The following is a 13,563-nucleotide window of genomic DNA, read 5'->3' as shown; positions in this document are numbered from 1 at the left end:
TGGGACACAGCAAACCCACGGTCCTTCCAGAGACCTGAACTAGTCTGGGTACCTGGTGGGGGTGTGGATTCCACAGGGCCAGCAGGCAAATGCCACTGGGCGCTTGTCTGAAGATGGTGCCCAGGCTGTGGAGCCGGCGCCCTATGCCAGCATGAGCCACGAGGGCTGGGGGCAGAGCCAGTGCTCTCACTAGAGATGTGGGGCTCCAAGGGATGTGGATCAGAGGAGAGTGGTGAGGGCATGGAATTTAAGGGCCACATGTTAAAATGACAAGACATACATTTTATTTCTAAAAATGAGAACTAGACCACATTCAAGTTAATTTCTTCTCCAACTGACCACAGGGGCCATAGGCTGTATTTGTATTTTTATGTCTATGCCTGGTTTTACCTCTTCCCCACTACAACCCTGGCTGGTGGGGCTTCATACTCCCATTTCACAGATGGGACATTTGGTGCATAGAGGAAGGAAGTGACTTATCCAGAAATGGAGATCAAGAGTGTCAGAGAGAAAGCAAAGGAGACAGAGAGAGAACGGACTCTTCTCTCTCTCTGCCACCACAGCACGTCTAGTCCCCTGGCCCCAGGATGCCCCTAACCCCAGCCCCAGCTCAGAGAAGATGTGATGGACAACATGCCCCTTGGCTCTTCCCTCCTCCAGGGGACACGTGTCCATCTTCCCAGGCTCAGGACAATTTCGTTCAGTGGCTGTGGTGACTGAGCCCTCAAGGGTGGCAGGAAGCCTCGTCCCAGGAGAAAGTGGCTGCAGGGCAGAGGATCTAGAGGTAGCTCAAGTCCATGACTCCTCCACATCCAAACCCCTCCCAACGCCCCAGGACAGTGGGCAGCCCATCCTTACCTGGGGCCCAGCTGCTCACTCTCAGTGGCCTGCCAGCCTGGTACAGCTGCCACCTGCACGGAGGACTCGGGAAGCTGGGGTCATGGGCCCAGCCAGTCTGCAAACACACGTCCCCTCTTCCTCCGTCTGGCTCCGAGTCTCGCTCTGGGCGTCCCTCTGGATATTTTCCTTCCTCGCCGTCTCTCTGTGTGTGTCTTGTCTCTCCCTCTCTCTCCTGCCCAGAGCGGCTGTCCGGCCAGCACTGCTGCCCTCCCCTCCTCACTCCAGAGCCTTCTCCCAGGAGGCGGAGCCGGAGGGGGCCTCCAAGGTCTGGGTGCGGTGACATCAGCTTGGGGGACGGGCTGTGCTGGGGCTGGGACTAATGTCCAGAGGCTGCTCAGGGCTCTGTTCGGAGCACTGGCTGCCGACAGGGAGGCAGGGTCATTGGGGTCTGTCTCTGGCTGTGCTGCTGAATGCACCACACCTGGGCCTGGGCATCCCAGGCTGGCTTCAGGTGCCTCCTGTTGTTTGCAGGACACGGCCTGCTGTCTCAGCACCTGAGCAGGAAACCCCATGTGATCCTGACTTAGTCTCTGATATGCTGGGGTCTCAGCCCGCAGCCCTCCTCCAGCCCCATTTCCTCCTCCTCGACCTGGCTGTTTGGGAGAGAGAACGGTCAGGCAGAGCATGGCAGGAGAGAGAGTGCTGAGCTATAGCCCTGCCTTCTGCGCCTTCTCCCTCCTGCACACCCACCCTTGCCTCTGATGTGTGTCCCCTGACGCTGGTCAATGCAACATCGCCCCCACAACCTGCTCTGCGGGTTGGGGACACATGTTATTCTGTAATCATCCAGAAACTTTGCCAAACCAGCTGACTAGGAGCCACCCCACATGTGACAGCGACACATACAAACTGAAGTGAAATCTGTGATTTAAAGGGGTGGGCGGAACCAAACAAAGAGGAGCACAGGTCTTAGTTATTAGCGTTGTCGAGGGTGGAGACCTCCCGGGACCCTATCAGGACCTGGCAATTTCTCCTTTCCGCCCTCGGTGGCCACGCACCTGTCGGCAGCCCCATCGTGCACCTCTCCAGGGCAGCTCTGAGTGGCAGAAGGATGTCTCTTTTGGGTCCCTAGCCCCCATAACTGGAGTGTCTGCAGGGAAGCCAGCCAGAAAGTGGGTTGGGGGCTCAAAGGGGCGCTATAGCTCGCCAGCGCCGCCTGCTGGTCACAGGCCCCACTGCCCCACTGCTTCCCTCAGGCGGGCTGAGCACTGCTGGGAAGTGACAGGAGGCAGCTTCTGCTAGGGCCTGGGTCCCCTCAGACCCGACGACCCTGACCCAGGAAGACCCCAGGATGCCGTCTGCCCCTTAGTCTGGTGGGCCTAACAGGAGTCCAGGAGTCCCTGGAACACAGTCCCCACCTAGGATTTACACCTGCTGCCGAAACCTAGTACTGGCCACTCCTCGAGTCCCCCCTCTCCATACTCCCAGGCTAGGCAGGGCCAGTGGTGTCAGCCCTACACGGTGGGAAAATGAGACCCCAGGGGAGCACAGGGGAGCCCATGGCACACGGCTGGCAGCAAGGACAAAATGCAGTGAGCTGTGGGGATGGGACAGAGGTGAGCAGGTTGTGGGGGACAGGGTGGCCTCCAAACACCAGGATGACAGCTACATTGTGCTCAGCCACGCTATGAACCAGACACTATGCCAAGCAGATCACACGATTTGCAACGTCCATTTCTCAGTCCCATGAAGAAAGCGAGGCATCTCAGTTCACTTTGCCCTCACACTGCACTCACCCCCTGTCTCCCAAGTCCAGTTTTCCATTGAGTCATCCATTCTGCTTTCAGAATCATCCCAACCCTGCTGCTTCCCACCACCACACCAGCTTCCTGGCCCAAGATGCCTGCGTCTGCCCTCAGTAGCCTCTGCTCTGGTCCCCCGACACCTTCCTGTGCCCCGAAAGCCCATCTTCTCTTCCCAGCCCTTCACGCACACATCAGGGAGTAGGCGGTCTCTAACCCAGCAGGCCCACACTGTCCCATCAGTAATGTGCGGTGTAGTTTGTCATGACCAGAGTATGTCTTTGTGCTCCCTGCTCGTTTGTAGACTGTTCCAGAGCAGTGATTGCTATGCCTGGTTCCCCACATCCCAGGTGTCCAGGACTGGCCTTGGCACAAAGCCAGCCCCGTACAGATCTACTGAATTAAGGAATGACTGAATGATCCCCACAATCTCAGCTCACAGGCACACCAGGCAGGCAGCGGGGTCCTCCCTCTGACCAGAGGACCGTCGCCCAGGCCTGGGGAATATTCCTCCATTGTCCCTTCCCCCCAGAGGGACAGAGAGACACAGGAAAGTCTTTTTGGAATTGTGATAAGATTTATTGAGACTAGAACAGACTTCTTGTCCCCCAACCCCGTGGTGGATCCTGAGAAGAGGGAAGCCCAGGTCTGGGTAGTGTGGGCTGGAGACCCCACCCACCTGCAAATGGGGACTCCCAGGCCCCCATGGGTGCATATAGTGAACAAAGTAATTGCTCTCCCCTACCTCCCCTGATCCTTACCTGCCTGGCCCCCAAGGTCTCCTGGGGACCAGAGATCCCTGCAATAGCCAGGAGCCAGCCTGGCCCACCTCAAGGGGCAGGAAGCAAAGGCAGCACTGTGGAACCTGTTCTGTCAGGGGGTGGCAGGCATGGCCTGGCCCCGAGGCTGAAGCCCACAGGTCTGCCACTTGGTCCTGGTGTACCCCTGTATCCCAGGGGACATGGCTGAGCAAAGTCCCATGTGTTAGCCCGAGGTGCAAGCTGGCTCACTTCTCCTACTCAAGAGCCTTGATTTGAAATATACATAGAGAAGTGGTGATTACATGAACATATATATATCTAGTGTGTGTGCATACAGAGATACATAGAGAAAGGGGTATTATTTTGCCCTTACTCAGCACTTGGTAGTAAGAGTGCTGACACACAAGAATCATTGGCCCCACTTTGTAGAAGGGGGAAATTGAGGCACAGGAGGTTTAAGTGACTTGCTCCCAGTCATGCGGAGTCCTGGCCCCAGGCCCAGGTTCTTGAGGGGAAGTCCCGACTTTCAAGAAAGAATGCTCTTGTCCTCCTTGTTGTTCATTTCCTGGCCCCTCATATGGCCCAGGGCCAAGACCCAGGAGCAGAGCCAGACACAGAGTGAGGAGGCAAAGTCAGAGAATCCAGCACCTCCAGCCAGAACACTGATCCAGACAGCAGGATCTGGAGTCGAAAAGTCAAGTTCCCAAAAGGAATTCCCAGCAAGGACACAGGAATTCCTGTTCTTGAATTAACTGCACTTTTTCATTTGCTACACCTGGTCTGGAAGCCCGAGAAGGGCACAGAAGAGATCCCAAGTGGGTCACGGCGCCAACGCTTACGAAGAGTTCTCCAGAGGACCAGCAAAACTGGAGCCAAGAAGAAAAATGGAGGTTCAGACTTTGAATTTTCTTTTAAAACCCCTGATTAAAATTGAGGTTTTCAACACAAAAATAATATAAAACATTGAGGACTAAAAGGAACATTTTGGTCCGGGCAGGAAGAAGAGCACTGTGGCCTCCTAGGCTGCATTTTGGGGGAATGTTGGTGGGGGGCTGTGGTCAGGTGATGGGGCTCCCTATCTCCTGCCAAGCCCAGTGGGTGGCCTGACTCTGGTGGGCCTGGCACCACACACCCCAGAGTCCTGTCTTTCAGGAAAAGCTGGGGTCTTACAGCAGAGAGGCTCTGGGAGCACCTCTCCCCTTCTGGTCCCCAAAGCCCCTCCACCTGCCTGGCCTCTGGCCCACTAACCCAGGCATGCTCCTTCCAGCATGGGGCAGAGGAGTCAGGAAGACGCCCTTCCTCACCCCCACTGATACCACCTCTCCAGGGACCTTAACCCAGGGGCTGGGAATGGAATCGGAAGCTAGAATGAGCAGGCAGCTGCAGCTCCCCTGGGTATCTGCCTCTGAGAGGACCTGAGGACAGAGGCGAGGCCCAAGGTAGAGGCCGGAGGAGGGCCCCGCTTCACCTGGGGCCTCAAAGGTGTCATTTATTCATTCGGCAAATCTCCATTGAGTGAGGAAATGGATGGGTGAGTGGACAGGATTAGAGAATGAACAAATGTCACCTGCATATTTTCCCAATTCCAGCCTGAGCAGGAACCCGGCAGGAGCCAAGAGTCCTTTCAAGGTGGGACAACACCAGGTATTGCTGATGGGGAAAGTGAGGTCTGGGAGGCTGGGTTGGGCCTAAGACACAAGGAGCAAGAATGGGGCTTGGGGATGTGGCAGTTTGTGTGTAAACAAGTGACATCTTCTTGGCACTCCTCGGCAGACAGCAGGGCCTTAGGAAAACGTTTTCAACGGATAGAGTCCCTTAGCAGTGGTGACAGTTGAGGTGGGGAGGACTATTTGAAATCTCAGCAAGGAAACTCCTCCACGAGAAGGGAATGCTTTGGGGCCCTCAGGACACTGAGGCTGAGGGAGGGGCAGAGACTTCCTAAGGTCACATAGCAAGTCAGTGGAAGAGTGGGAAAAGGACCCCAGTGTCCTGGCTCCCAGGCTAGACCCAGGCCCAGTGGGGACATGCAGATGGTGGTGGGAACTGCTGGAGCCAGGTAGGTGGGCAGGTGTCAGACAGCCATGAGGGAGGTGCTGCTGAGAATGTGCACAGCCACAGTGCCTGGCAGGTCGCTGGGCTGCCGGCTGTTTCGGTCCCGGAGGTGGAGGGTATGTAGGGCCTGGAGGTCGTCTGGGTCAGCCTTTAGGTGCACCTGGCCCAGAAATTCATCCTTTAGCACTCGGTGGTTCCAGACCTGGGAAGAGACAGAGGATCATGGGAGGGGCGGGCTACCTCCAAGTCCACAAGGTAGGAAGCAAGGGCAGCACTGTGGAACCTGTTCTGTCAGGGGGTGGCAGGCATGGCCTGGCCCCAAGGCTGAAGCCCGCAGGTCTGCCACTTGGTACTGGTGTGCCCCTGTATCCCAGGGACATGGCTGAGCACAGTCCCACGTGTTAGCCCAAGGTGCAAGCTGGCTCACTTCTCCACCCCCTAACTCAGGTCTATGGGGAGTGCTGGTGGTGGTGGCAGGGCCTTGAAGTGCAAGCCTGGCTGAGGATCGGGGGCCCTGGGCTGTCGGCCTCTCCATGAACCATGGGCAAGGTGGTGCCCCTTCCAGCCTCAGGCTCCTCAGCTAACTAAGCTCCCTCCCATGCATAAAGTGAAATCTGTTATCAGCTCCGCTAGTGATCTTGGGTGAACTTGGACAAGTGATACACCCACTGCCCTAGTTTCCCCATCTTTAATATGAGGGTTAAGTCAGCTGCCCTTAGGGGTCTTTCCAGCCCTGAGACATACAGGTCTGTGATTTGATCCAGTGGGACCCAGTGTTAAGAAAACTTGGATAAGCCACAGTGGCTCCCCCAGGGGGCCCCAAATGCTTGTTTACAGATGCTGTCTCATTGACAGAGATGCTGACCAAGGCCTGCGGGCCAGAGAGCTCCCTACTATTGAGTTCAGAATCATCATCCCCAGGCTACATCAGCCTGAGAGGAGAAGGAAGCCGTGGGAGGACACTGGCTTTCTATGCCCTGCCCAAGGTTCTTGGGAAATAGCCACACCCACCACACAGCGGCTCAGTGCCACTTTCCAGGTGGGGCCCTCATGGGGGAATGGGGGGACAGTTCCCAAAGCTGAGGGTGAGGTCAGCAGAGATGACTGCTGTCCCCAGTCAGGAGACTGACCCTGCTGGATCTCAGGACCACACCAACGAATCAAATTAACCCACCTACAGAGGGACCTTGGAGTGGCAAGAGAGCTCCCAAAGCCACACCAGGGGTCAGGGACAGACAGCTAGAGCCCAGCATGCCTGGGTCCCCGTCAGAAGGTCTTCCACCTGGGCTTGTCTCTGTGAGTGGGGAAGCCTCAGGCTGGGAGCCCAGGGGGTGGCCTCCGGAACCAGGGGCTCACCTGTACAGTGATGGGCTGGCTCAGCTTCTTGCGGTAGAAGATGCCTTTCACATTGTACTCTGGTGTGGAGGTGCCCTTCTGCACAGCCGAGCGGACTTTGTCCCCCTCACACTTGATGATGACATAAGAGTTAGCCCCTAGGGAGAGGGAGTGGGAGATGGGGTGAGGGTGGGGGCGGGGCTGCGGCAGGGCCTGGATGGGACAGATATCTGCAGGTGAGATACCCACCTGGCTCAGTTATTCAGATGGACAGACTGGAGCCTGACCCACCTCAAGGCCCCTTCGTTTCCAGAGACAGGCTGGCCAGCAGCGGTGCACTGGCCATCTCCAGCCTCCAGAGCTTTACCCACACTGCTCCCTCTGCCCGGAGCACCTTTCTCCCTTACCCCCTTTCATCAGGCTTTGTATCTTCTCAGCCTGGAAAAAGGCTACTCCCTCCAGGAAGCCTTCCCTGAGGTCTCCCCCCGAGCTGGAAGCCTCCTGAGAGCAGAAGGTAAACCTTTTCCTCTCTATGTGCCCCGCATCAGGCATCACCCCAGGAATGGCTGGGCCTGCAGTGCCTCTGCGAGCAGGAGAGCTCTGAGGCTGGTGTCTGTGCTGGCAGAGAGAGGCCATGGGGCAATTGGCAAGAGGGCCGGGGGACTTTCCCTGGAAGAGCTCACCTGTGGGGGAGTCCTTGAGGCCAGCAGCCCCCAGGACGTGTACCTGGGTCACCAGCTGGGGGTAGCCACAGAGGGAGCTCCAGCAGGTGTGTGGGGGCTCATCCAGGCGCAGTTCCCTGATATGGGGTGGCAGGGGAGAGGGGGGTGATAGAGAAGGGCCAGGAAGACAGGGGTGAAGAGGGGGTTCAGAAAGTGGGGAGGGAAGAAAAGCAGTATTAAGCCCAAATTTGATTTCATTTAGTCCTGGGCAAATTCCCATGAGCAGTCCCCACTTGTCCAAGCCCTAGGGGCTTCCTGCCCGATCCTTCCCCAGGGAAAAGGCAACTTGCTGAGCACCTTCTGTGTGCCAAGTCCTCCGCTGGCATTATGGGTGATTCCTAATCTCCACAAAGGCTATTATGATGCCCATTTCACAGCTGAGGAAGCAGCAGGCTCAGCCAGGTGAGGGCTTGCCCAACAGCTGGAAAGCTGGGGAGCCTGGGCTGGCAGAACCCTGAGCCGTCTGACTCCACAGGCTGCCTCCTGGGTCCGGCACGTGCGCAGAGCTCACCTGTCCTTCGGGGGACACCGAGCCTGGGCTATATCTCACAGTGGAGAGCAGTGCGAGACACACAGGGTCAATGCCCCAGCAGGGACACAGAGGGCTTCAGCACTGGAGCCCAGAGCCACCCCCATGGGACAGGAAATTGTGGTGAGAAGACCCAACCCTGGAACCAGGCAGGCTGGGTGACCCAGCCCAACTCCACCACCGGCTGCATGACCTCGGACAACCCTTCTAACCTCAGCCCCTGAATCTCATTGGTAAAGTGAGGGAATCAGGCCTCCCGCTCAGGGATGCAAGAAGATCAAATGAGATGAGTGAAAGCTTCTCTGTCAACTGTAGAGTGCAGTGTACATACAAGAAGCTGTTCCTAGTCATGGCCAGGGATGCTGGGACAGGGGAACAAGGGAAGAGAAGGGAAGGAGATGGGCACTGGTATCAGCCCAGAGTGGCTGGAGGCCCAGAGACACTGAGCATCTCCGAGGCTGCAGGTTCCTGGTTGGCCCAGTGTGGACCTCACTTCCACCCACACTGGCCTCAAGCCAGCCCCCAAGTACCGGCAGTTGGAGGGCACATCAGTGAAGACTCGGAGCAGGAACTCGCCAGTGTAGCCTGGCTCGAAGGTGGTGGGGATGATGACATAGCGGCCCTCGGGCTGATCAGTGCGCAGGAAGACGCTGCGTGAGTTGATGTAAATGGAGCTGGCGGCCTTGTGCTGCAGGCTGTGCATGCGGTACTGGCGGTTCTCCTCCACCTGTGGGAGGTGGGAGGGGCTGGGCCACGCGGAGACACACCCTACAACACCCCGTCTCCCCCTCACCACCATGGAAGGGACGATGGAATCCCTTTATATGAAATGTTCAGAACAGGCAAATCTATAGAGACAGAAGTGGATTCGTGTTTGCAGGGCTGAAGGGAAGAGGTCAGTGGGAGTGGGTGGTGATTGTTAAAGGGAGTGGGTTTCTTTTGGGGAGATGAAAATGTTCTATAATTGATTGTGGTGATGGTTGTACAAACTCTGATCACACAAAAGTCATAAGATTGTATACTTTACATGGCCAAATTGCATGCTCTGTGAATTATATCTCAATAAAAACTATTAAAGGAGGCTGGGCGCAGTGGCTCATGCCTGTAATCCCAGCGCTTTGGGAGGCCAAGGTGGGAGGATCACTTGAAGCCAGATGTTCAAGGCCAGCATGGGCAACAAAGTGAGACCTCATCTCTACAAAAAACTTAAAAATTAGCCAGGCATGGTGGTGTTCACCTATAGTCCCAACTACTAGGGAGACTAAGGTGGGAGGATCGTTTGAGTTCAGGAATTTAAGACTGTAATGAGCTATGATGGCACCACTGCACTCTGGCCTGGGTGACAGAGCAAGACCCTGTCTCTTAAAACAAAAAAAAAATAGAGGGCAATAGGAATCCCCCTGGTAACAATGTCAGTGGGGTTTCTGACTCTAACAGCACAACCAAGTATCAGGATCTGCAGAGGTTACAGCACATGTCCTTGAAGTGCCATCACCAGCTGCCAGGACCTGCCTGACAATCCCAAAACAAGTGTTCTGGTCACACTAGTGAAGATCACCACATGCCAAAGTCACAACAGTATGTCACAAGACAGTAGCACACCACAAATGTACCAGCACAAGGGTATAAACAAAGTGCCACAGCATGGCCAGGCGCATCAGACAACAAGGACTCAGCATGGACCCAGCCCCTGCAGGTCCTGTTGGCTTCACTCCATTCTCAGGGTCTGACGGGCACATGGGGTCCCACCATGCTGACTGTTACCACACACTGGGCATTACAACATGTGGAAAGCCTCAGGTTCCAGGCCACGGGGTGCGGCCAGGGGTGACCCCACGTGGCTGTGCTCAAGGATGTCTCCTCCTGGTGCCCAGCAAGGCCTCCAATGCAGGAAGGCTGAGGGGCTGCAAGGGGTCCTGAACCCTGAGGGAGGAGCAGCGGGGGCCCAGCAGATACCCAGGGCCTCCCAGGGCCTGGCCCCAACCACCAGCAATCTTCCCCTTCCTCATCCACCAAACATCCCAGGCCTGTGGGTTTTAGGCAGAAAGAAATCAGGCTGAGAGCTCCCACAGAAGCCAACCGTGGGCAGGCTGGGCCCTCTGTGAATATTCTAAATGGGGCCCATGCCACGGCATCCTCACAACGTTTGCCACGGTGGCCAGGGCGGCTGGGGCGATGGCAGTGACCAAGGTGTTCTAGAGTGTTCCTCCCCAGGTATGGGCAGTCCAAACTCCCTCCCTCTTCCACAGCAGGAAACCTGGCTGGCCTCACCTTGTAGATGTCAAAGCCAATGGCCAGGTTCTCGCCCTTGCCCTCCCGGCGCGTGGACCGCTTTGGCCGCTGCTGGATGCAGATCAGGACTTCATCTTCTGGCTTCTTGACATCGAAGATGTACTGCAGGTGTGGCCAAGGAGAGAGAGAGACACGGCAGTGAGACCACGCCAGGGATGGGCTGGCTGGCTCCCGGAAGCTCAGATTCCAGAGCCTGAACCAGTCACAACACCTCGCTGTGCCTTGGTCCCTCTGCTGTGAGGTGGGCCCACCAATGCCTGCAACGGCTACCCTGCATAAAGGCCGGGGAAACCAATGCCATGGTGGGTGCTCTGCACAGAGCCTGGCACACAGGTGGTGCTCAACAGAGGCACATCTAGGACCAGGGCTAAGCGGTGCCATGGGTCAGACTGAGGAGGCCGTGGGGAGAGGCCCCGTGGGGAAGCCCAGCCCGGCCAAGTTCCCAGGAAGGGACAGAATTGTGCTGTTGTGGAAACAAGGGGCTGAGTCCCCGGCTCAGCCTCTAAGTGTCCCTGTAGCTCAGGACAAGACACCCAAATGTCCCTCAGAGCCATCCCTGGTTTCCTCATTTTTACCACCTGTAGGTCAGATTGTGAGGCTGGGGGCTTCATGACCCCCAGATGGGACCAATGTAACCCCATCTAACCCCCACTGTACAGACAGATTTGCTGAGGCCCAAGGAGGGACAGGGATTACCCAAGGTCGAACAGGAGTCCCTGGCAGGACAGTGGCAAAGCACCCCGCAGCTGCTGCAGGGGCAGGGTGGGGGTCCCTGAGAACGCCCACCTGCGGGTTCTGGAAGAAGGTGTCCTTGTGGTTGATGCAGCCGCCACTGCGGTTCTGTCGCGGGTCCTCGTGCAGTGTCCAGGCGCCATGCAGCCGGGCCTCCTCCCACGTCTTGTGGATGCTCAGGTAGGATGTGTTGATCAGGCGGCACTTGATGATGTCCGTGAAGTACCGGCACACGTCCTCGAAGGTCATCCTGGATGTGGGGAGGGGCTGAGCAGGGTACCGCCCCCACACCTCTCCAGGCTCCTGGCCCCCCAGCCCAGCCACCTAATATGTCCATGTGGCCCAGACGTGAGAGAACACAGCTGGCTTTGAGAGGAGAGCTAAGCCCACACAAGGGCATGGGCATGGCATCGCACGGACCCTTAACCTCTTTTCTGACTTGTTTCCTCGCCTGTAAAATGGGGCTGAATCTAACAGCGGGTGCCCATCTCAGAGCTGGCGAAGGAATTAGGTAATGTAATCAAAGCAGGCAGTGCAACTCTCAGCAGACAGAGCACACGGGCAAACGCAGGCTGTTACTGTCGTGAATGGTGTTAATAACTACTGTCTGCTGCCCTCTACAGTTTATAAAGCACATCTGCATCCACGATCTTCCATGGCTGTTGTGAGGCTTAAGTGGATGGTGGGAACCCCATGGTGAGCGTGCTGCAGTAGCCAGGGTGTTGCTATGGTCACTGCACACTGTGAATGCCTCCAGCGGGCTGGTGGGGGCAGGGGGTAGTGAATTAACTGTGAACATGTAAGAGAAAGGCCTTCGGAAGAAACTCTTTCTAAAGACAAGTAGTTCTGCTGTGTTTTTATCTGCTGACCCCTGAGCAAGACTGGCAAAGTGGCCTGGGTGGCCTTCTGCGGCAGCTGACCTGACACCTGCAGAAGGGCTCCTCATTGGGTGCCAGGACCGCTGCCATCTGCCCCTGGTCTGCCTGGGGGCCCTGAAAGAATTCAGCACACACAGGATGCCTGTACCCCTCCAGGAAGGGGCTGAGTTTACGTATCAGGTTCTGCTGAGGGGTGACACTGAGCCTGGCCCACATTCAGGACTCATGCTCAGGATGGAGTGCAGTGGTACGATCATGGCTCACTATAACCTCAACCTCCTGGGCTCAAGCAATCCTCCCACCTCAGCCTCCCGAGTAGCTGGGTCTACACAGGTACCTCATCACACCCAGCTAATTTTTCATTTTTGTAGAGATGGGGTCCCACTATGCTGCCCAGGCTGGTCTCAAACTCCTGGCCTCAAGCAATCCTTCTACCTCGACCTCCCAAAGTGCTGGGATTATAGATATGAGCCACTGTACCCAGCCAATTACTGGGCTCTTTAAGCTGAGCTGCTGTCATCTTCCCAGCTCACCCATGTACCTACTTAGCTCCCCTCTCAAACCCAGCTGTGTTCTCTCACCTCTGTGCCACGTCTCCTTCCTTGCCCACCAAGGGCTACTTTATACCTCAAGTCTCAGCTTAGGAGCTAGCTCCTCTGGGAGCCTCTGCTACCTAATCTCAGAAATCAGGCTGCCAGAGGGCCCCTGGAGGCAGGCTGCAGGCAGGGCTTCCTGGAGAGGGACTGGGCATAGACCTAGTGCCCCTCGCTACACCACACCGCTGGTGCTGGACTGCGCTTCATACCTCCTTACCCTTGCTGGGGAGATCCTGGTGGGCCCACCTCTTAGACGACTCCCTGACCTGCATGCCAAGGGCTCAGTCTGGGTGCCACAGCGGATCCAGGACCCCTCAGTTTGGCAGAGGGGACTGTGGGGATCAAAGGGCCTGTTATTGCCTGAGTAATTTTACAGAGGAGGAAACAGGCTCTGAGACGGTGTGACCTGTCCATGGCCACACAGCAAGTTGATGATGAGGCATGCAGGAGAGGCCTGGCTCCTGACTCCCCACCTGGTGCTCCCCGCCAGGCCCGTGGGAAGCTCCCCCTCAGCCCCGGATGTCCAGGGCACACACACTCACCAGAACTCACCGTCGTCCTGCACCGTCACACCCATCTTCTCCCGCTCACTCTTGCTCACTTTCTGCCACTCCTCCGAGCTGGGGTGTGAGGGCCGGGGAGGAGAAAGGGAGCTGTCTAAGAGGCAGGCCCACCAGGATCTCTCTGGCAAAGGTGAGGAGGCCCGAGGGGCAGTCTTGCACCAGGCCTCCAGCGGCATGGTGTGGCCAGGGGCACTGGGGCCATGCCCAGCCCCTCTCCGGGAAGCCCTGCCTGCCTCCTCCCTCAAGGGACTGTGAGCTGCCACCATGCTGGGAGGTCTGGAAGCAAAGCTGCAGGCTGGGAGGAGGGGGACGTGACCCCCAGTGAAGAAGGCTCCTTCACTTAGCACTTGGGCTCCACTCCCATCCTGGCTTCACCAGGGCCATGAGCCAAGCACAGAGGGGTCCCCCATTTGCTCAGGGCTGTGGCCTCCCTCCCTGCTCCCGTCCCTCACCCATTCACC

At 57.1% G+C, this 13,563-nt stretch overlaps 2 protein-coding genes across 11 annotated transcripts in view; both read right to left on the bottom strand.

Annotated features, from left to right (window-relative positions):
- The window catches only part of MYO7A (myosin VIIA), an 85,923-nt gene extending 84,786 nt beyond the window's left edge, over positions 1-1,137 (bottom strand). For all 5 annotated transcript variants that reach the window (XM_077963951.1, XM_077963952.1, XM_028833842.2 and 2 more), the window contains exon 1: positions 859-1,137. The gene's annotated coding sequence lies outside the window, so the exon portion shown is untranslated. The remainder of the gene's footprint in view (positions 1-858) is intronic.
- A 2,062-nt stretch (positions 1,138-3,199) lies between these two features.
- CAPN5 (calpain 5) overlaps positions 3,200-13,563 on the bottom strand; it is a 56,940-nt gene continuing 46,576 nt past the window's right edge. For 4 of the 6 annotated variants that reach the window (XM_077963947.1, XM_077963946.1, XM_015115243.3 and 1 more), the window contains 7 exons: positions 13,082-13,159; positions 11,120-11,315; positions 10,313-10,435; positions 8,572-8,768; positions 7,474-7,589; positions 6,812-6,948; positions 3,200-5,657 (listed from right to left, as the gene is read on the bottom strand). In XM_077963947.1, coding sequence (XP_077820073.1) covers positions 5,475-5,657; positions 6,812-6,948; positions 7,474-7,589; positions 8,572-8,768; positions 10,313-10,435; positions 11,120-11,315; positions 13,082-13,159 — 1,030 coding nt within the window. In that variant the 3' untranslated portion in view covers positions 3,200-5,474. Of the gene's footprint in view, positions 5,692-6,737; positions 6,949-7,473; positions 7,590-8,571; positions 8,769-10,312; positions 10,436-11,119; positions 11,316-13,081; positions 13,160-13,563 lie in introns of all 6 variants that reach the window. The other 2 variants (XM_077963950.1, XM_077963948.1) reach the window with 2 other exon arrangements.

Source organism: Macaca mulatta, chromosome 14 (genome assembly GCF_049350105.2).
Source record: "Macaca mulatta isolate MMU2019108-1 chromosome 14, T2T-MMU8v2.0, whole genome shotgun sequence".
NCBI lineage: Eukaryota > Metazoa > Chordata > Mammalia > Primates > Cercopithecidae > Macaca > Macaca mulatta.
This window is presented reverse-complemented; position numbering and strand designations above follow the sequence as displayed.